Source organism: Rousettus aegyptiacus, unplaced genomic scaffold, assembly GCF_014176215.1.
Source record: "Rousettus aegyptiacus isolate mRouAeg1 unplaced genomic scaffold, mRouAeg1.p scaffold_m13_p_6, whole genome shotgun sequence".
In the NCBI taxonomy this organism is placed as follows: domain Eukaryota; kingdom Metazoa; phylum Chordata; class Mammalia; order Chiroptera; family Pteropodidae; genus Rousettus; species Rousettus aegyptiacus.
In genome coordinates, this window is record NW_023416309.1 from 104,069,145 (window position 1) to 104,092,269 (window position 23,125).

The following is a 23,125-nucleotide window of genomic DNA, read 5'->3' on the forward strand; positions in this document are numbered from 1 at the left end:
CACACCTCTGAATTGATGTTTGCTGTGTTTGGAAAATCTTTTCCCAAAGCATCAGTGTCATGTGGTGGTTGGCTTCCCGATCAGCCTACAGAACGCTACTTGGCCTAGAATGTGGACAAAACCTCGCATCCCGCACCAGTGCTTTTTGTCTATTATTGTCAAGAGTATGATGGGTTTCTATGGGAACAGGGGTCCAACACTGAGCCAGAGGAGTGAATACAGAGCTGGTAGAAACATGCTATTCCCCCTCGGGCCCTGTCCGATCTTTCACCCCATTCCATCCTGCACCTTGCGGCCCCACGAGGGCCCACGATGAAGGAGGGAACTGGAGGAACTGCGACTGAGAAAGCCTCGGCTGGGTGCGGTGGGCTCATTACCAGGAAGCAGAATGGGGCGGGGGGACCTACAGGCCTGTGTCCCTGCTTATTCACCTGAGCACCCAACTCCAAGATTACAGAACATCTCTTGCCCACCTCCACCCTCTTCTTGTTCAGATCTTTGATCTGAATCGAAGTGCCCAGGACCAGGTCCTAGAGCAGCCTCCTTCTCACGCTGCAGGGGAGGAAGGAAAGGTCATGCATCCTCCTGCTCTTTTCAACCGGAACCTTTCTCCTGCCCACCCGAAGGGCACAACAGTGAGACGGGAACCCGCTGCGCGTTCTTTACCCTCCGGGGTGAACCCAGCTGGGGACTGGACATGCAGGTGCACAGGACATTCTCGGGCTGGTGGGTGGTACGTGAGAAGCCAGATGCAATAACAGCAACAGTTGCTGAAACAGACACGAGAGGCCCCGAACTACCGAGAGCCCAGGGCAGTACTGGATGAGCCAGCAGAGGCCAAGAGTGTACTTGCCGCTGGGGCAGAAACTCAGCATGTTGTAAATCCATCACTTGCCAGATACACACACAGGCTGCTCTTCCACAACATGAGTCATTATCATGCGCAAGGGTGACAATCTGAGACTGCAGGGTAAGGCCGGCAAAGACTTCTCTGTATGTCAGGCCTTCAAGGGACACCAGGAGTCAGGGGGATCTTTGTCACAGGGACAGCTCAGGCTTCTCCAGCCTTTCTGGCTCTTGACTGGCTGCTAACACTCGATACACTAGGTTTAAGGAATAGCTCTTCCAGGGATCTCGGTTGTTGGTGGTAAGAAGGGTTCTTTTGGCAGGGGTGGTAGCAGGCTCAGATTTGGGTAATATCTGGCTGCCTTCCTGTTTATTCCACGGCCAGAGTTCCCGGTAGTCTGCAGGGCACTTTGTGCGTAGCAGCTCAGGTCGGGGGGAGGTGCTGAGGCTGGCAATGCTGGGAGTACTTACTGCTGGGCCCCTTTCTCCATCCCAACCTGCTAACTCTTCTGACCTCAAAAAACAGAAGGCAGTTTAGGTTTGTGAACTGCAACAGCCCACATGACAAGCAAAGGGAGATGAAAATAAAACTTTCCTTTGACTTCCTCTGAGATGAGGGAACTCACCCTTCTCCACCAAGGGGAAAGAGGCTCCGTGGACTTCCAACCCAGAGAGAAGTGTGCGACACTGCTCTCTCCCACATGCCCTGATTTCTGTCACACGCTGCCAGGACTCACAGCCCTCCTGCTCAGAGAAGGGCCCACGACAGTCTCTGGGGAAAGAAGAGTGTCAGCCCTGGCCATGTGCCTTGACCCAGGAACTCAAAATCCAAGAAGGCTGAGTCAGCTCCAGGTCGGCTGCGGGCCTGTGTGAGGGTCACTGACACTTCCTGTTCTCCCTCTGGACCTGGCTAGCAGGGTGGGTTCAACCCTCAACCTACCTGAAGAACACAGACTGACCCTTGTCAACAAAGCCCTCCCAAACCCCTGCCTCGGATTCTGCCTCATAACCCACTCTTCCAGCTTAGGAGGCAGCCTCTTCTCTTCATCAGGGGCTAGGGAAGGGAGCCAGAGCTTGCCAGAGCCAGAAAAGGCTCTGTTCATCATGCAAAGGGACAACAGAAATCAAATCAAAGCCTTTGCGTGCCCACGTTTTCTTCCTACTTCAATTTTACCTTAGCCTACAGTTTCCTAACAGGGTCTTTGAACTCTCTGAACTCGTGGGCAAATTCTGTGTCATTGTGCATTTTTCTAAGGAAAGGATCCATCCGTTTTTCCTTCCCAAAGGTATCTATAACCCCAACAGACCCACTGACTTAAGCTGCTGACTGTGCAACCTCTCAGTGACGATTTGGGGACCAAAGTGACTCTTCCTTGGCTGGGTCTTCATTGGGTCAAAAACTTCTAAATAACCTAAATAAGGTCTCTTCGTTGGCAAAGGTGGTACTAAATGAGTCGTTTAGTGGTAATTGTGAGGAATACTTCAGCAGTTTAAGCTCTCTTCCAAATGGGCCTAAATCAGTGTGGGGCTGTTTCTTAGCAAAGAGAGAGCCCAAAATAAAATACCATCTGGCCAGAAGTAAAGGTCAAACACAGACACATTTAGAGTGCAGTGCTAACTTTCCCGGCTTGGAAAGGGAGCACAACTTGGGAAAGAGGTCTTAAGTAAGCTGGCATTTTCCTCACCATATACTAGTAGCTTAGACTGCGAAGCTGGGTGGGTTCCAGAAATACTAATTTAAAGATAACAGAAGTCTATACGACAAGCCAGTTACAAAAGCTCACACTTTCCCAAATCAAATTCTGGATTATCACCTACGATGGATAACAGTGAAGGTGATACAAGGGAATAAGTAAACAGGAATGGTCACTAAGTTCCCAGATATTGTTAGTCATACAGTCAAGGTCACAGCCCAAATGATGTTTGATAAGAACTTACTACTTTCATATGCTACATGCTTTAAACCAAGTTATTCTTTCACTGAGGATAAAATGGTACAAAACTTCTAGAAATTGAATAATGTGAAAAATTAAAAGCCTCTTGTGTGGAAAATGATACCTTTATTTTGCTGAGTTTCATTTGGATTTTCTTAGACACCAGATCAGACCAATACTTCTCTCCTAAGAAGTCCCAGAACATTCTTCCAAGCAAGGCATTCACCCAGGCTTCTTGTTCTTCCTCCTCAGAGGGTGGAGCCTCTGGCAACTGGCAAAAAACAAAGGGACCAAAATTAGCTAAAAAGCAACTGGAGAACAAGGCAGGTGCTTATTTTTCTAAAGTCACTGAAAGTCTTTCCCTGTAGATAGGCGACCACATGAGTCGTATTTCTTCCCTATAAATTACAAGTCCCACACTATGTCAGTAAAGAGAAAGAGAGAGAAAAAGCCACCATCACAGATAAAAACTCCTCTTTGTCTATTTCTTTTTCTACCAGGCTTCCTGTGAAACAGCTAATATTTCATACAATTAGCTTACCCAAAGCGCCTTGCTCCCCGTCCCCCCCACCCCCGATTAGCTTGGTTCCAGCTGAGTCTCCCTGGATGAGTAACTGTCACGCTGGTCCTCACCAGGCACCCCCACCCCTGGTTTCCCAATGCTCAGGACTCTCACATACAGCTTGATTTTATAACTCATGATTCTCTTGGGCGACGGACTAGGGAATGCTTAAAATACTGGTGCCTCGGTCCCATACCTAGCGATACTAATTTAAGTGGGTATCAAGATTTTTAGAAGCTCTCACTGATGTAATGAACAGGTGAGGTGAGAACCCCAGTTCTGGATTAGAGGGAGCCACCGTCAGGAATTCTCTGAAACCCCTATAGCTGTTCTCACCACTCTCAGCCCGGTGAAATACCCTGGGCCTCGCCTCCACGTGGCGTGACCCATCTAAAACATGTGTGATGGCCGGTGTGCAAGGAAGGAGAAGAGCAAACCTGGGTTCGTCTCCAGTTTCCGAGGCTGTAATTAGACTATGGACTCTGGCCTGCGGAGGGCCAGGGTGAGGGTGAGGAAGGGAGAGGCGGCAGACACCCACAGAAGAGGTCTTGAGGTTAGGAGGCTAATGCAGATCATGCTTGGTGGCCATCACTGCCGTCGCAGCTGCTGTCCACTGACCCCGTGCCAGGCCCATGCTCAAGTTCCTACTTACATGCCTCGCGATACCCCGGAAACACAGAATTTCAACTTCTATTTTAGGGTGAGAAAATAGACTCGGAACCGTTCAGTGCCCTTCCTGAGGCCCCCGTTCGTCGGCACAGCCCCAGTCACGCTCGGTCCCCTGGATTTCCACCTGCTCTGTGCTGGGGGAGGGAGGAGGGGCTGCGACTGGCTCCTGGTGCGAGCATTTCCCTCTGCTGAGGTCTCTAATTAGATTACAGCCTTACAGAAACAATTCGCCTAGAAAGCAAAGACCAAAAGAACTAGAAATGCAGAAATCTGTGAATTGTTCGCCCTTTCTCTTTTCGTTATGGCTTACATAAATGCATTTGTCCTGTCCTCATGGGCTGCCTGGAGCCATCACACACACCAGACACCCTCCTCATCTCCACGCTTAGTACAAAGGGGGCTTGATGCTCATGGATTTGCCACTTGGAGATGCGATGAGTTGTGAGCGCCCCAAAGGTCTACAGCATGTACCCATGTGTGATTTTTCTGAAGCCTGGAATTTTGAGGGTCTGACCCAGGTGAACTGGTCACTGGGCCATGGAGGGCCTAGCGGGCTGCCCAGCACCTACCTGTCCATTAGCCTTGTCAGAGCTTGCACCACCTCTCTCTTTGGGGGCGTGGGGACTCGCTTGCATTTTCCCACCTAATGTTACTGCATATAAGGGGAGATATTTGGGTGTTTTCAAAGGTCTCCCTTACGAATGCTGGTGCCATTGGATCTGGGCCCCAAATTAAACTCTAGTTTAAAAAATAACACACGTTTATTGTTCCATTTCAGAAGACATGGATCTAACTCACTCATTCTGATGGCTGCAGTGTATTCTATGCTTTTCTAGGCTGTGGTGCCTGCTATTAACTGAGACATTTCACTGCGGGGTCCCGGTCGGAAGAGCGGTGGTGCGACCAGCAGGCACTCAGTCACGCCACAGCTGCATGTGTATGGAATCACTTTCTCTCCGCCTGAACATCTGCACGCCACCTCCTGGGGGGTTTGGTCCAGTTGTTCTGAAGTTGCTGTCTTTGAGTCACATTAGATTGTCTACGCAGCCTTCTGAGTGAGCACTCACCCAAGGCCAATGTTCTCCTCCCCCGGGCACTGAGGCAGGGCCTGTCTGGTGCCCACACAGGGCACCCTGTGTCTTACTTAGAAAGAGAATAGATTGCTCTTTCCCTTCTCAAGTGGGAGAGCCTACCCTTTATTAACCTTTCTTTACAACCCTAGTCACTCACAGGAAACAGGTTTAGCAAAACATAGCAAGAAACAAAGGCTATTTCACAATTTATGTCCAAGCCAAAAGCATATGATGTGGAAACAAATTTCTAAAAAACTGACAAGCAGGTTTTTTCTTTTCCCTTTCAACAGTTCCTTTTTCTAATACGGGCTTCTCTCCATGGCCTCACTGCAAACGAAGAAAAATCCAAGAGCAACAGAACACTGATGATGCATCGAAGCAGCTTTATGAGTAAAATCTGGATTCAACAGGCTGCTAGAAAGAACGCGCTTCCCATGAATATCATAAAAATTCACGCTTAAAGAATACACATGCACACATTCCCTAACGCTGCTGCTTGGCTGCAGAAAGGAATGTGAGAAGGACACCCATGTCACCATTTCAACTACATACGTACTCCTAGAAAGGCCATTTTGTAAAAGCGGCTTCCAAAAAGTTTGGAGAGGTCAACTGTTTTAAGGTGAAGAAGGCTATCACAACTATCTGAGGAGCTCTCGGGATGTATTTTATTAAAAATTAACATCCAATGTAAAGTTGTAGAGATTTACTTAACCTTTCTTACTACAAATGGCCAGGGGACACGCCCAGCTTGTTTATTACAAAGAGAATTAGTGCCTCTGCTCCTAAGTTTTGGTCACACACAATCTGGTGCCACCTGAGGGGTTTCACAAAGGACTGCTTGGTCCAGGAGAAGACTTAACTAAAGACCTTTCCCTCAGGTCTGTTATCTATTTCTGTGATTATAAAAACAATGCATATTCATTGTAAAAAACATCCATAATTCCACTATCCAGATGTAATTACTGAAAATATTTTTACTATATTTCCTCTCAATCATTTTATTTTATACACACATACATACACACACGCTTTTAAAGAATACAGAACTTTTTTAAAAAAATTAGATTAGATAAAGAAGCTGTGGTACATATATACAATGGAATATTACTCAGCCGTAAGAAAAGATGAAATACTGCCATTTGCGACAACATGGATGGACCTCGAGATAATCATGCTAAATAAACCAGACAGAAAAAGTTGAAAACTACATGATATCACTTACATGTGGGATATAAACCTAAAAGCAACAAACGAACTGGACAAACAGAGTGTCATGAACATGGACAATAGACAAGTGGTTACCAGAGGGAGTCGATAGGGGTGTAGGTGGGAGGTAGATGAGGTAAAGGGGGTCAAATATGAGGTGACAGAAAGAAATTTAACTATGGGTATGAACACACAATGCTATATATATGCCTTACTGTTGAATTGTACACCTGAAACTTACTGGATTTCATCAACCAATGTCATGATAAACAAACAAATAAAATTTAAAAAAACTTTGGCTCTAACATGGTTTTGTATCTTTATAATTGTACCATACAATTCACCCACTGAAAGAGTATAATCAGTGGTTTTTAGTATATTTATAGAGCTGTAAAGCTATCACCACAATCAATTTTAGAATATTTTCATGACCCCCCAAAGAAACCCTGTGTCCATTAGCAGACACTCCCCAGTCCTCCCCAACTCCTTCGCTGCCGCCACCATCACCACCAGCCAGAGGCTACTAAACACTAACTCAATGAATTCGCCTATTTTGGACATTTCATGTGAATGGAATCATATAATATGTGTTCTTTTGGTTGTGTGCATTTTTGGTGTCTTACTTAAGAAGGCTTTACCTAATCCAAAATTATAGAGATTTACTTCCATCTTTTCCTCTATGAGTTTATAGTGTTGGCTCTTCTATTGAGGTCTATGATTCATTTTGAGTTTATTTTTGTAGATAGTGTGAGGCATATGGACACCAGTTGTTTCAGCACCGTTTGTTGAAAAGACTATTCATTCCACCGCTAAATTGTCGTGGCGCTCTTGTCTATATCCCTTCTAAAATTTATTTTTAAGTTGTACATGCCTTTATATTTTTTGCTTATTATATGATAAGCACTTTTTAATTCTACTCTTATTTGTTTCGAAAAGTCGACTTTGAGGGGGAAAGGGGAAGCCTTAGAAAACTTCTCTGTCGATTAAGATTTCCTGGTTTCTATTTGATTCCTATTTACTTTCTATTCTCATCTCCAGATAACACCAAACAGGGAATAATATCTTATGATCCATTTATAGGTAACGAGATAATTAGTGCAACTTGTAACAATGAAGACAAGATCGTCCAAACAGGGGGCAGTCTGTATTATCTTTAAACATTTCTTAAAACCTTTCAGTTAAAAAGGAGCAGGGAAGTACCTGTCATGATCGGAGCCCGGCAGCCCTGGGCCTGGAGCACAGGCACACCACTGCCTCACCCAGACAGCCCGCTTCAGGGCGCACAGAGCTGGCAGCCTCTCTGGTCTCACACCCCTGAGCAAACCTGAAGGCAGCCTGCGGGATATCCCTTCCTGCGGTACCCACACTAGGGTTAATGTTATCCCTCTGTTAGACATTTTCAAGAAGTTTTCTTGTTTCCTGGTTATTATTTAAATCTCTTCCTGACATGAAGCAAACTACCTCGACAAGATGATAAAGCGCCAGGTCTCCCCAGACAGCCTCATGATTTCTCTCACTATTCTAGAGCTTAAGTTGCCTGAGAAAAGAGAAAATGACGCCAAGATCACAGGGGTTTGGAGACTTTAGGAGCTGGCACAGCCTGTGGTGGTGGGACGAAGCAGAGTTACAAAAACAAGTCGGGGCTCAGTGACTAGTCACTGACCACTGAACATCTAAAGCAGCGGTCCCCAACCTTTTTGGCACCAGGGACCAGTGCTCCTATGAGAATCTAATGCCTTGCGATCTGAGGTGGAGCTGAGGCGGTGATGCTAGCACTGGGGAGTGGTTGCAAATACAGATGAAGGTTATCTTGCCCCCCACCCACTTCCTGCTGTGCGGCCCAGTTCCTAACCGGCCATGGACTGGTACTGGTCCATGGCCCGGGGATTGGGAACCCTGATCTGGAGAACCAGGCCCTTCCTCCAAAAACAGTGCTATTTTATAATTTAAATTTTGAACTTCAGAGTGATTTCAATATGTAGTATTCCCTGGACATGTTTTAATTATCAGCAAGAATAACCACCAAAAGCATGTTAGCACTGTTTAACACAAATCTAGTCTATATTTACTACTTATACCACTGGGTATTTTTCACACTGAATACCAGTGGTCCCATTCACCTCTTGATCGAGTTTAACATGAGCCAATGTGTGAGAAAGGAGGCCAAGTGTGTGGAGGCTGCCATCAGACCTGGAGCCCTCAAGGTAAGAGATGCTACGACTCTGGCCTATAAAAGGCAGCAGCCGGAGCGGGTGGGAGGGGAGAGGCTGGGGCAAAGCCTGGAGCTGTGTCTCAAGCTCCCTCTGGGCATGCTACCCTGGATAAGCTTCTGGGTGGTGACCAACACAGATGAAGTGAAAGTATAACCTGAAGAACTGTCAAAGGTTCCTTTGTGTCTGAGCCCTTGAATCCCTCTTAGACTCATGATATCAGAGGCAATATGGACCCTAAGAAAAAACTAGCCTAGTCTTTGGCAAGAGGAATGACCACTAATGACCACATCCAAAAGGTCTACATTTGGCAAGACTGTGGGCAAACAGGCACTCTTACCACTGGTGGGAACGAACAATGAATGGTGCAACCATTACGGAGAGGAGTTTGGCAATATCTAACAAAACTACATGAGCATCTACCTTCTGATCTAATAACAATCCCACTTCTAAGATGTTACCTTGCAGATACACCCCCGACAACCAAAAACACACATACACAAAGTTATTCATCATAGCGTTGTTTGTAACTACAAAATATTGGAAATACCTAGATGTCCATATAAGAGATAGATTGAATACTCGATGGAACATTTGCACAATGGAGTATTTTGCAACCTATGAACTGATGCGGGATGATTTCCAGAATGTACTGCTAAGTGAAAGAAGCAATATGCTAAAGAGAAGCCATAGAAAGGGAAATAAATCAGGAGAAGATCAACCAGGGACTAAGGAGATTGGTTTACTATAGGGAGTGAGTGGGAATGGCATGGAATAGGGCAGGGGAGAGGGCACTTTTCTGAGTTCATCTTTGTACAGCTTTGATTTCTGGAACTCCGTTAATGTTTCACATGCACAAAGAAGGAAATAAAATCAAGGACTGGGGGAAAAGGTCCTCACTTGCTCATATTGCAAAATTAATAAGAAATAAAACTAGTAAAGAACTATCTCCTCTGGCTTATTAAGGAAAGTAAGAAAAGTAATAAAAGTAGTATAGGAACACTGAAGCAGATCTTATTTTTAAAAAATGGTGCAAAGATATTTCACATCCTACATGTTCTTCCAAGAATTTGCCATTCCCTCAGCAAGAGATGGAGCATGAAAGAATGACATTATTTTACCTCAAAGACTAGGTCATAAAAGGCAATACAGTGTCCATTCAGATCTTTCTCGAGGGACACTTGCCTTGGAACTCAGTCACCATGCTGAAGGATGCTCAGACCACATGGAGAAGAACTGAGATCCCCAGCCCTCAGCCTTCGCTAAGCTCCCAGCCAACAGTTACCGCCTACTTGCCAGACATGTCAGTGAGCCATCTTGGAAACAGATCCTCCAGCCCCAGCCCAACTTCCCCAGCTGACACTGTATGGAGCAGAGAGAAGCCTTCACTGCTAAACCTGGTCAAATTACAAATTTGTCAGCAAAATAAATAATTATTGGTTTAAGCCACTTTGGGGGCTGTTTGTTACATAGTAATAAATAATGAAAACAGACACCTATATCTTGTTCAAGACTGTCTCAACTACCAGACCACTCCTGAGAGCCAATATGTGGCCCACACGCACGCTTCAGGCAGGCCGAGTGGATGCAGGAGCCCAGCACGAAACCCCACATGCTTCCTTCAAAGGCCCCTCTTTCAAAGACAGTTATCTCTGTTCACATAATTCTGGCTCTCTGGTTTCCTAGCCCGTGCAGAAGGGTGGGGGTGAGACATGGGCATAAGTGCTCGAGGAAAAGCCAGCCAGAAGGACACATGCCCGCACCAGCCAACTGACAACCGAGAGAAAATGCTGCAGAGTCTGCAGTCTGGGAGGGCACACAAGAGGCACTCGAAGTGCTTATGTATTAAGAAAGGAATTTAAGTGAAAGAGCAGAAAAGCCATGGCCCAGCAGCCAGTGTTACCTTTTTCCCAGCTGTGGGGCTGCTCTCTGCACTCTGCACGGGGCTCCTTTGGGGACTTCGGTTCTCTTGGGGGACACACCTGGCCATGTACACACTGTAGTCCAAAAGCATCTTCTGCCGCACGCTGCCCACCAGCTCCTTCTGCTTTGACTGGGTCATGATCTCCTCCGTGCTGCCTTTGCTGCTGCTGCGACTGTGGGTCAGGTGCCCCGAGGGACTGCTGTGTCTGCTGTGCGAGGGCAAAACCCCTGGAGCAAAGAAGTGACGGCTGTTAACACGGATGAAGAAAAGGGCTGCAGAGTGAATGAAACGCAGAACGGACTCCACTGGGTTAAGCTGAAAAGCAGCTAAAGTGCTATCAAACGACTGTTTAGAGAATATTTATCAGTTTAGTCCCCAGCCTGAAATATACCTCCACTCTAATTTTTAGAAGTTTTTATTCCTCTCTAAGACAATTCAGAGTAATGGGAGCCATGAGATAAACTGGTGGTGCCTTTTTTTTTTTTTTCCTGGTGATCCCTTAGGGTCAAATAAAAAACAAATAAAAAAAAAAATACATCTGGAAATGGTTCCATCCCTGGTTAAATGACACACCCCTAAGGGCAAATAGCAAGTGGGTGGAAAGTTAATTGTTCAACCACAGCTCATGGCAATTCCAAACATGCCACCTTCCATTCAACAAATTGTTATCAAACACTTCTCTGGGCCAATTCCACACTAAAAAAAGAGAAGAAAACATAATCTTTGTCCTTGAACTCAGGCACCTAGGCAAATAAATTACAATTTTCTGTAAAAAGCATCATAGCTAAAGTACGGCTGAAGGACTTTTAGGGCAAAAAGAAGAGAATGACTATCTCTGCCCAAGAGAGCTGAGAGGTGCTTACTCCAGTACCAACTTTCACAGGTAGTGACCTCTGGACTGCTCCTTAAAGAAAGAGTTGGCATCTTCCTGTCCCAGGAGGGAAAGAACTTTCCAGGTAGAGGGAACAGCATATGTAAAAAGCAATGACCAGGGCACAGTTTCTTTGAACAGTGAGAGAGTGAGTGAAGTTCCAAGCGGAGAACACGGGGCAGAGGGATAAGAAGTGCACGGTTACTGACGCAAACACAGCGAGTCTGGAGGCCAGAGGATCCCGCACTGCTACGGCGAGCTCCGGCGCGGAGGACGTGAGGGCCAGGGGCTTCAGGGCACTAGCCACCTTCTTCTTATAACTAGGGTTCTGCTGCTGTGTATTCTCTCAGAAGAGTCACAATATGGAAAAATAAATATAATCCTAAGGAACCAGCAAAGGAAAAAAACATACTTCTGCAAACGGTTCCATCCCTGGTTAAATGATTCTATCTAAAAGGTTGCAGTGATCAGCCTAAAAGGTAAATTATTCATGAGGACACACCTTAGGTGGCGGACAGTCATCGATTTAGAGTGGGCCTCCTTCCTTCCTACCTGGGAATCTCAATTCTCCTACAGGCTCTTTAAAAATACATAAGCATTTAGCACACGTGTCATTACCTGGTTTACTGCCAGAGACGCCAGGTGGCTTCTTGACTTCCGACTTCAGCTTAGATGCCAGAATAAATCTCCTAAACCACTCCTCTTTTTCTCGGCCGGTTCTCCCAAAGAGATACAATATCTGATCTCGCTGGCCAGATCTTGTTCCTTCCTGAGGGGGTGGCTTCTTAGGGTCCTCACCTCCCACCTCTCGCTCAGCTGGCAGCTTTTCTTCAGAAGTTTCTTTATCAGTCTGGGCCTTGGACATAAAGTCATCTTGTCGACCAAGCTCGATACAAATGGGGTACTTTTTATTCCAGATTCGTTTTCGAGCCAAACTTTTAGGTACAAGATAAATCTACAGAGGAAAGGAAATGATGATTTACATACTAAATTAAGAATTGGCTACATTGTGCATTAAAATATGCAGAGCACGAATGCAAACTTTATAGTATTTTTGACTAAAATGATGAATGTGAAGTAATTACCACCTGTCTCTAACATGACGAAACTGGAATAAAATTTTAGAAATGACTTGTTATTCTTTAAAACTATTCAAGAAAGTAGATATTTAAGAATTTTGTGAGAGTTACAAATATCTTTAATTTTTGGTAACAGTGGCACAATAATTGTTTGGTGGATTATCATCAACTAAGTTTGGATATCAACTGAGTTTTAATGACCCTGACCAAACATTACACTGAAAAAAAAAGAATAAAAGAATTTATCCAACTAGATCTAAATGAGAAGCTCAAGTTTATTAATCTCAAGTTAAGAATAAATACATTTTTACAAAAGCTATTTTAAATATTTCTGTCATTTTGGACAAACTTAAAGATCACTCGTGTGAGTTATGAGAACAGAAACTCCATAGCTTTTTTGAGTAACAAATACTTCACATTTCTCAAAAAAAGAAGTATATAATACTTTTATCAAAATGTAGTTATTCGCATGTCTGTAAGTTTTATTACCCTAGCACCACCACACACGCTTTTTGTTTGACTGAAAAAAAAAAAAATTAACTCTCCAAGTCAGGAGACTGCTACGCCCTTGCTCCTCAAAGTGTGGTCCACTTGCCAGCAGCACAGATATCACCTGGGATCTTGTACAAATGCGGATCCCCAGGCTCCAACTGAGAACTGCTGAATTAGAACCTGCATTTAAAAAGATACTCAAGAGATTCATATGCACAATAACCTTTGAGAGGTACTGATCTAAATCATACTAATACTTTAAACACAGACACACACAGACACACACACACACACACACACACACACTTTTTAGGGGTAGAATATAGTAATACAACCAAGATTCCAAATGCTTTTTATTTATCTAAGCTTCCCAAATCACCAGGGCTCACCTTGCTGTCTGAGAGGTCGTAGATTTTCTGGCTGATGTAGGTGACCTCTGGCTTTGTTTCATTGTAGCTTGCCCTCCTGGATATATTTTTATTGGGCTTTGAAAGTCTTAATGTCCCACCCTCAAGTCGAACAAAGACTGAATGTGTCAAAGTCGCATGGTAGGTTTCTGGATCGTAGCTGTAAATTTCATTCATCCATCCCTGATGAAGAAAAACTTCCATTAGTAAAATTAGAATAAACACACATTGGATTCAATATGCAAATGATGACCACTGGTATTTGGGACACTGAAACTAAACTTGACTATGACTCAAGTGTCCATTTATTCATGACTAGCGGTTGCTAAAGCAAGTGCTTAACTGGAGGGAGAAAGTCAGTGCTGAGGAGTAATTTGGTATGTTTTTGACAACTAAAAACCCGCATTGGCGGGGAAATGACAAGCGAATCAGAAAATTCAAAATTGTTCATGTAAAAGTGTGGGGGGCAGAGGGGCATGGGCTTGTAATCCTAGTCTGGCCTTCTTAAGCAGCCAAACACGCCCTCTTCTCAGTCCACTTACAATCTTTGAAATTTCACAGACCACATTAAATCACATTACCATTCCAGGACCCAGAGAACACCTACCACTCCACTTCTATCTCACTGAACTCATACAGCAAAGCAGATCATTGAGGATTAGGCATTAAATAAATCATAGATACGAACAACAATATGTCAAAATTCAAAGATGTATAGTAACTGAAATGAGTAAAACTGTGCTCCAGGCACCACCCCCATCAACATCGACATAAATGCACTTATACATTGATTTTTAAAAAGTGCAAACATACTGAAGTGTACTAACAGCACACAAAAGCTTGACATATAAAATTGTTCTAAAGCTATTCTTATAGCTACAATCAATACACAGTATTTAACACTCTGCCTGCCCCACAGAACTTTTTCAAATGACATGGGTGGCCCAGATCTCTTTAAAAAGTTACTTGGGAAATTTTAATTAATACTTTCCTAACCCCCCTCATTTTATAAATGCCTTTGCAATGAGCAGAGAAACACTAAAGATCACTACACTGGAGTTGGGGGTGCCATTCTTTTCAAGGAATAGCCATTTCCACCTTGAGTACTTGATCTCACACTGACATCTGGAGAGACTGTGCGAATCTCAGAATTGTCTTTTATTCATTTACCAAAAACATGCACTGACTCCTCTCCATGGACCAAGTAATGTGTCCAGAGTTGATACAAAGATTAAAACCAGGACAGCGTCCTTGACCCAGACCAATAGAAAAGAATTAGGTCTTCACGTCACCCTCTCATGATCACACTGGAAAAACTATAAAAAAATTTGTCACAAAGAATATTCTGAATGTATTATGAAAGGAAAAACAAATACATTTCTCTGTCTTGAGAGGTGTGTATGAAATTTGTGAGCCAATTATATAAATTTATATACCTCAATGTATTTTTTGTATAAGCTAGGAGTCTCTCTTCCTCCTCCCAATGAGTTATTTGTATCAATTCAAAAATGTTGCCTCAGTAAGCAGTAGCCACTGGAAAAGGGTGTAATCTAGGTGTCTGTAGACAAACACCAAGGATCAGAGCAATGAATCAAAAACGGGACACGAGGTGATACAGAGCGCAGTGGAGCCTGAAGGGAACTGTACTGCCTTCGCATCAGCTTGGGTGGCTTTATTTTGCTAAGTGTAGGACAAAGTACATTATTTGGTTTATAGTGTTTTGCCTTTTTTCTAAACCAATCTTGCATTCTTGGGAAAGTTATGTACTGGTGCTGAAGTTGGATCATACCAGCTCATGAGAGCTGATCCTACAAATCTAGTCCCATGTTCAGTGACTTCACGTTGGTAGCTTGGCCACAGTGGAAGTTTTTACACCATGGAAATCAGTGAAGATGGTTCCCCGAACCCAACCTGGAGAGCCAGTTTACTGGCATAACACTATTACTATCCTTTTCATACACTGCTGAATTCAATTTGCTAACTTTGTTCATTTTTCCTTCTAAGTTGACACTCTGCTTAAGCTATAATGACTTTCTCCATTCTAACAGTACTCTAAGGTACAATTTGCATGCAATAAAAGGAACAAATCTTACACATATGATTTTTAAAGTATGAATATTAATATTCATAATTATAGCTGACATTTAAGCTCATGTTATGATCCTGCCATCTTAGGTGCATTATTTCTCTTACTTCTGCCAATTCCCTAGAACTTTATAGGTGAAGAAAGTGGTGAGAAAGGTTAAGTGATTTATCTGGAGGGTACTTTAAAAAAACATGGTCTAGAGGGTGGCAACTCTGAGACTTAAATCAAGTCTACCCGACTCTGAGGCCCCGGCTCCTACTTCACCTCCATGGCACAGGGGCGCCTTCAGTCTGGCTAGCACCTGGTTATCCCTCAGGTCATGCATGGCAAAGATGACATTTTTCCTAGGAAGTTGCCCTGAGCACCTAGGTTACTTTATTCTTATCACTGTATCTATTTAACTGCCTGGTTTACTTAACCACAAACGCCACTAGACAATCACAGTTGTAACAAATGTTTGTCAGCTGAATACATGAATGTAGCCCAACTCAGAGGTTGGCAGTGAAGAGTAAATAAAAGCTGTATATGTAAAGCACTTACAAGCCAGTGTGCCCTCACAGCCTGTTAAGTATAATTCCAGCTGCCTAAGTAAAAAGACAAGCAAAAGAAGGAACTGGGACCCTGCTAGGTGACAGGAGCTATAGGTTACTTTGAAGTAGACAACCTGGTCACTGTTCTCAAAGAGAAAAACCAAGTTATAATCACACAAAACAGCACACATGCACAAAATAAGTAGCCTCAAAATCTTAAGAGTAAAAAAATGTTAAAACTTTTCAGGACAGAAACTGAATTAGCTACATCTTATATATCTCCTTTGACAGGAAACCTTGAGAGACTCACAGGGGCTGCTACTTAACTCACATTAACAGGCATCCAGGATGCAGACTAGCCATTGGGAGGCTCAGGCCAAGAGGCAGCCAGATATGACTCTTTCCAAGTGCCCCTGATTCTGGCCCCTAAGGCACCCCTACCGACCTGATACCAGGCTGCCCTTGGAGAAAGCAATTTCCCAATGCAAACCCGAACTGCTTTTTCTACCATTAGTCAGCCAGTTTTTTCCTGGGGCTTAACCAACTCCCTGGGTAAGGCTGCATGGAATTTCCAGACCTAAGCAGTCTAATATCAAATCTTGAGAGCAATGCAGCAACTCCAGTGCCTTCACTCTTTTCCCTCTGCAATGCCCGATCCTTCCCTGCTCAGCTGTTCTAAAATTCTTATCCCTGAATTTCTTACCAAGTAAGATATTTCTCCAACTTAATTTAGTTATGGGACATGGGAGTGGATATAGAGATACAGCATGTAGTAGGCAACTCATTTCAAACAGTTCAACTGCAAAACTCAAGAGATGTTCGCAACTCACACTAAAGCCTCAGACAAGCCTCATTTCTTTTTGAAGCTGGAACTGATAACATGGAGACAGTGCATGCGCTGAGGGACAATGACCACAGTCAGCCAGGCTGCAGCTGTCTGGCCCACAGACTGGTCCTGTGATCCCATTTATAAAACGTCAGGGGTTTCTCTTCAATTTTCTGCTGGATTTAGAAGCCATGTCTGGCTGAAAGTATAAACCACAATCACTATAAAGAGACTCATTTGATACTTGTAAAGATTAAAAGCTACAATTAACCTTTTGCAAAATAATAAAGTCTGGAAGAACTACTACTGTGCTCACTTTCAGTTACAGTACCAATCAGGCGGTCAAGACCAGTGCTCTCTTGGTCAGCTTGATGCTGAGCTGACCACAGAAAATCATCAGCCCTCTGACCTGAGGAAGCGATGGGAATTTATCTTCAGTGCTCAGAGAGCCTCGGCTGACACCCTGCTGTCGCACGGCTGTGCTGACATTTGAGGCTGCCTGTCACTCAGATCCCCTGCATCATTCCTTCATCTAGTCTATCATCAAAGGAGCAAATCGTAAACATCAGAAGGTCTTAATCCTAAACCTGAGGCCCCTGCATCTGAAAATCAGCTCCCAACCAGACGAAAAGGTGCTTACTTTTCTTTTGTCCCCTAAACTAAAACATAAGCAGAATTTCCTCTTTGCCAGGCTTAAACTTTTTATTTTTTTATTTTTTGGCTTAAACCTTTTTTATGTGTTAATGGTTTAGAACTGGAGTCATCAGTTAAAACATGATATTTTCTGGGCTTAGAGAATATAGCAGGAATGGTCTGCTGAACTTTACATACCTTTAGATTCAAATTTCTTTTTTCCCATGAAAGACAAAAAGTCCTTCAGACATACAGAATTCATACTATGAATGACAGCCTCAAGTAAATAGTCAACATTCAAAACAAATGCAGCTCAAAGACATCAACAACAATAGAGAGAGAAAAAAAGTCCATTATGGGAGGAAAGCACCAGCATCAGCCTCATCCATGTCCTCCAACTGCCTGCTTCAAGGTCACCTTCACAGCCGTGTTACTAGACGCTGGTCAGTGCTACAGCCACAGACTCGGACTGGGGAACATGGTCTTTATCCCAGCTTCTCCGATCCTTCAGGGCAGCATCTTCCCAATTCAGATGACCAAAAAACATTTTTTTTTTTAATAATGTCTTTGGTTTTTAACTTAAAATTTTTTGTTTTTTTCAATTACAGTTGACATCACAGAACACTTTTTATAATGTATTGGCAAACGGTCATAGAGGTAGGAGACAATGAACATTCAAATTAGAAAAATAACATGATCTCAGATGAACCCCTGAACAATCGAGGTCTGATTTATGTTACTACGTGACAAACATTAGGCTATATTAAAAGGTGTTGAAATTTAGCTGGTAAATAGATTAGTAAGCAAATAAATTAGCCTCCAAACTTTTTAAATCACATGTTCTACTAATCAAAAATATTTTTGAGTACATACCCATAATATATATATTTACTCATAAATTATGTACATATTCTAAACTTCTGTAAAAAGTAAAAAAAAAAAAAAGAGAGAAAATAAAGAGATGATGAAATAATTAGCCTTTTTGCTAATTTTTAGTTTTTTTCCTCTCTGATAGCTTTGTACTATCTTCGCTTGACATCTCAAGGTACAATATACACTTCAGGTAAGGCTCATCATTAATGATAATGGATATAAATCCGTATTTTGATAGTGGTGATAACTTCCAAGGATTTTGGCTAAAGGCCAACATGTGGTCACCTATATGTTAAATATTAGCAAGACTTATTTACATTTTTAGATAGATAAAAATATATATAAATAGAAACTTTAATATTTTCTTCTTGCATAGTGCCTTCAACAACTCATTTTGGAAACCACTGAAAGAAGAAACAGAATGAAACAGAGGTCACCACAGAAGCCCAGGCACCAGCACCAACAGGCTCATGCCCTGGGGGGATCTGTCCGCTAGCATTTCGGGTTCAGCAAACCTCTTCTAAAGGCTAATTATTACATAATAAGAATAGTCTCTGATGCATTTAGTATATTCTTTATACATTAAATATATATTTTAGAGGTGAAAGATATCTAGCATTGATTTTTTTTCATGCTAAATACCTTATTCTTCCAAAAAACATGATTTGAGAAATCTCAGACACACAATATCCATAAGCCTCTCTCCTCCTCTCTAGATGATATCTGGAATGAAAGAGATTGATCTTGGGAAACCTAGCTGGAATCTGGGATTAGGATCCATTTTCCCCAAGGAAACAATGCTATAAACTATATAGATGGACTAGAATTACAATTCAGCCATTCCATGAATAAGTTGAATGAAAAATTGGCAAAATGTTGATAATTGTTAAAGTTGGGTGCTACGTACATGGAAGTTCATTATACCATCCCTCTCTACTTTTATGCATACTTGAAATTTTCTACAATAAAAAGTTAATAAAAGGTCAAAAAATCATTTTGGGGTCACCTGACATCCTTAACAATTGTTCCTATGGAATTCAGGAAGCATTTTCCACATAGTCACCTCTCTAACCAACTCCAAAACATGGAGAGTCTGCTTGTGAGAATGCCTGCCCTGAAACATCTCACCTCACAATAAGGGGTGCTGGAAAATAGACAAGTTTATAAAAGCCATAAATAAAACCTCAAGTGACCCATTATAGGGGCAAGATATTTTCAGTTAATTATAATGTAGAAAGAAATGCTCTTTTATTTCTTGTACTCATTGTATTGAGAGTTGTTAGGAGAATAACCAAAATCAACTCAAGTCTCTTCTGGCTGTATATAATGAGGCTATTTTCGCCTTAAGATTTGCTCACTCTTAATTCTTTCTTAAAAGAATTGCACGAAATTGAGATTAAATTTACAAGTTATGATTTCTTCTCAAAATTGGTAATATTCTCCCTACAAAATTATTCTTTTGCATATCAAAACCAAGGCCTGTATTTAGGGAATCTAATTATTTTTTTAAAAAATCATCCCTCTTATTAAATATCTAAATATGACATGACCTAAGGAAAAAAGTGTTCTCCAATATTCATTTCAATTACTCTTGCAATGGGGTAAATGTAATTTTAGTCAATCTTCTTGGCCAAATCTTTTTAAAAGACAGTGATCATCATTCTGGAAACTGACATCCTACTGCTATGTTCTGTAGGTGATTTATAAATCTGAGATAAAGAATTTACTCATGAATATAATTCAAAACTGCATGGATCATAGATTCAAAAAAACCCAAGAACTGTATGGAATCCTCATGAAGCGTCTCATCATAGGCATGTGGAAATATCAGTGTGCAGGAATGGCACTAAATTCAGTTCATTCCCAGTCAAGTGGCAAGTACATCCACCTAGCCTGAGAATGCTCAGCAAAACAACAACAACAACAAAACAACATCTCAAGTACATATGCTGGCTCTAGATGCATCATTCTTCTCCCCATGCCCAGAGCCGCTCTTTTCCAGGATCCCCAGCCCTGTGTAGATAGCTAGTCTACAAAACAAAACAAAACAAAACAAAACAAAACCCCTGGAAGGCTACTGCCGAAGGGGTGGTTGCTTGTAATGATGCTTGTAATGACTGCATAGCACACACGAGGCTCCGCCTTCAGTTAGCTTACCCAGACTGCCACACTTTAAGTTACGTTAGCTTCTCCTAGTTTTCAGTCTTCCCCCTGAAAACTTCCACGTGTTCAGAATGTGCTGAAAGCCTATCGCAATCTTTTTCCTATTTGATGATTCACATCAGCTACAAATTCCCAACATTAAGAACAAGCAGGCTTTGGAAAACATTCTAAGAGTTTTTCTATGGACTTTGTGACAGCTAATGATCAGCGGGATTCAGAGTGGGAGTTCGTGTTATACCAGGAGGGCTAGCGAACTGCATACCAGTCTTTGAGAATCGCTACTACTTGACTGCAAATTGGTATTTTTGGCTCGCCATTCCACATACCCATAGTTTCAGGGTCATTTTTAAATACAAATGTCTGCAGTGTGGATGGAATAATAAATTCACCTAAATAACATACAGAAAAGCTTTACTTTTCTCCTCCCTTTTTTCATTATGTGAAGTCACGTAAAGGAAAACTGCAATGCTCCATGAATTGTTTATGGAGCCAATAAAGGAACCAGCTTCTCAGTCCAGATTCATGGACTCACCGATAACTTATACGGTTTAGAGGTTTAAAAACACATGGCCTCTGAAAATAGTCCTCCAGCACCAAGCTCACTGCGGGCATGGACCACTGGGCTTCCACACGGAGTCTGTCTGGTGCAGGATTACTACCAAGGGGCAGGGCCGCTGTACTAGAGATCTTTAGCACAGGCAGGTTTTATAGCCTCAGATGTCAATGTTTTTGTTTTTGTTTTTGTTTTTTAAATTAAAATTTAGTCTTTATTTATAGTTTTTAACCCTTTTCCCATTTGCCCTGAGATAACTCACGGATTATAGTCCTACCCTTACCCTCAAAGTTTGCCATGAAATATCTCACTTTTATTACTATTTTCACATCGCTCTAGTATATCCAGTCTTTGGAAACAAATGACATCATTCTATTTATGACATTCTGTTTTTAGTAGTTCAATTGCTGAAAATGTCAAATCCTAGAAAACGTCGCATTCCTACATGAGCTGCACTTTTTTTTCCTAAATGGGAAAAGAGTTAAACAGTTTCCATACCTGCCCTCAAGAACTGTACCATTATATCCTCTATAAACACCAACTAAATAGAATCAGATGTGTAGAATATAATTCAAAACAGCTGACTAATCTCCCAAATCAAGCAATTTCCAAAAAATAGCTCTTTGGACTCACTCTACAAACAGGTTCACAGACCTGCTCAAAGTTCAACCCAACTATAGACTTCCTTTCTTATCACAACATTTGGGTGCCAAATTCAATGTCAACACTGCTAAATGTTTTAAAGTGTCATATTTTAAAAATGGTTCCCAAGAGCACGATCTCCTACTCAGTAAAATTACCAAAGACCAAAGAACATTTGCATTTGAAATCTCGAGCTTGCCAAATACAACCTCCCCTTCTTATCTGTGGTAGTGTTTCTTTTTAAAATTTGGTAAAATTACCAAAGACCAAAGAACATTTGCATTTGAAATCTCGAGCTTGCCAAATACAACCTCCCCTTCTTATCTGTGGTAGTGTTTCTTTTTAAAATGAATAATATTTTTAGCCAGGTTTCTAAAATCAGTACTGCACACCAAACAAAAAAAAAGCTCAGCCTAAAAAACTTTTCCTCATTAGTAATGAAGCCATTCTGAACAAATTAAGACTAAGAACGAAACAGAACTAGCAAAATGATCAATTAGAGTTGTTCAAACATCAATCAGGAAGAATACTCATAAGATAGCCCAAGGAAATTTGCTTGGATTACAAGTATCAGTCTACGACAGCACCGAAGTACTTGTTCTCTACAAGGAAAATTCAAATACATTTATCCAAGCACTGAGAGCAAAACATCTTCCTGAAAAGAAATGGTTAGTCCTGCAATGCTCTACCACTCACTAGCTGTGTGAGCCTGGGCAAGTAACTTTTACCAGTGGTCTTCAACCTTTCTGGCACCAGGGACCGGTGCTCCCATGAGAATCTAATGCCTGGTGATCTGAGGTGGAGCTGAGGCGGTGATGCTGGCGCTGGGGGGCAGCTGCAAACACAGACAAAGATTCGCTTGCTTGCCTGCTGCTCACCTCCTGCTGTGCGGCCCGGTTCCTAACAGGCCACAGACTGGTAACAATCCACAGCCCAGAGATTGGGAACTCCTGACTTAACCTCTCTGTGGTTCCATTTCCTCATGAGCACATACCCCGCTGTGTAGTCGGCAAACTCCTGACATATATCAGTGATTGGAGTCAACAGTGAAGATTTTAAAATCTTCCCAGAACAATTAAATGCTCAAACTAGTTTCAACTGAATGCCACAGTCAGTCATTAGGCACTTGAGTTAAATATAAATGCCCTTTTTCTCTGCTAAAGTTATCAGTTACTTACGTAGAGGGCATGTAATTTAGGTAGTCACAGCACCACCCTATCAAAAAAGCTTAGCAACCATATATAATGAGTCACTTTTGCTCCACTTCATACATTAATACTAAGTTTAAGTGTGTCACATCCTCAAGATTCAGCATCAGCTTCTCTTTAAAAAGAAATAGTGTCATAACATATTGCCTTGTAAAAGAAAGAAAAAGGGTCCGACTGGAAAATAAATGATCCCATTAATTAAAAACAAAAAGAGTGTGTGAATATGCATGTGTGTAATATATATATTTGTGCATGCATAAATTTAAAACACAAAAGTAGGAAATATACCAAATCATTAACTATAATTCCCTCCAGCTCATGTGATCGACAATACGTTT

The 23,125-nt window shown here is 42.2% G+C and overlaps 1 protein-coding gene across 5 annotated transcripts in view; it reads right to left on the reverse strand.

The window, feature by feature from the left end:
• The window catches only part of TEX2 (testis expressed 2), a 95,149-nt gene that overhangs the window by 22,694 nt on the left and 49,330 nt on the right, over positions 1-23,125 (reverse strand). For all 5 annotated transcript variants that reach the window (XR_004951239.1, XM_016128805.2, XM_036222027.1 and 2 more), the window contains exons 3-6: positions 13,256-13,456; positions 11,914-12,250; positions 10,404-10,651; positions 2,905-3,051 (exon numbers count right to left, since the gene is read on the reverse strand). Coding sequence is in view for 4 of the 5 variants with exons in the window: in XM_016128805.2 (XP_015984291.2) it covers positions 2,905-3,051; positions 10,404-10,651; positions 11,914-12,250; positions 13,256-13,456 (933 nt within the window). In the remaining variant the exon portion in view is untranslated. The remainder of the gene's footprint in view (positions 1-2,904; positions 3,052-10,403; positions 10,652-11,913; positions 12,251-13,255; positions 13,457-23,125) is intronic.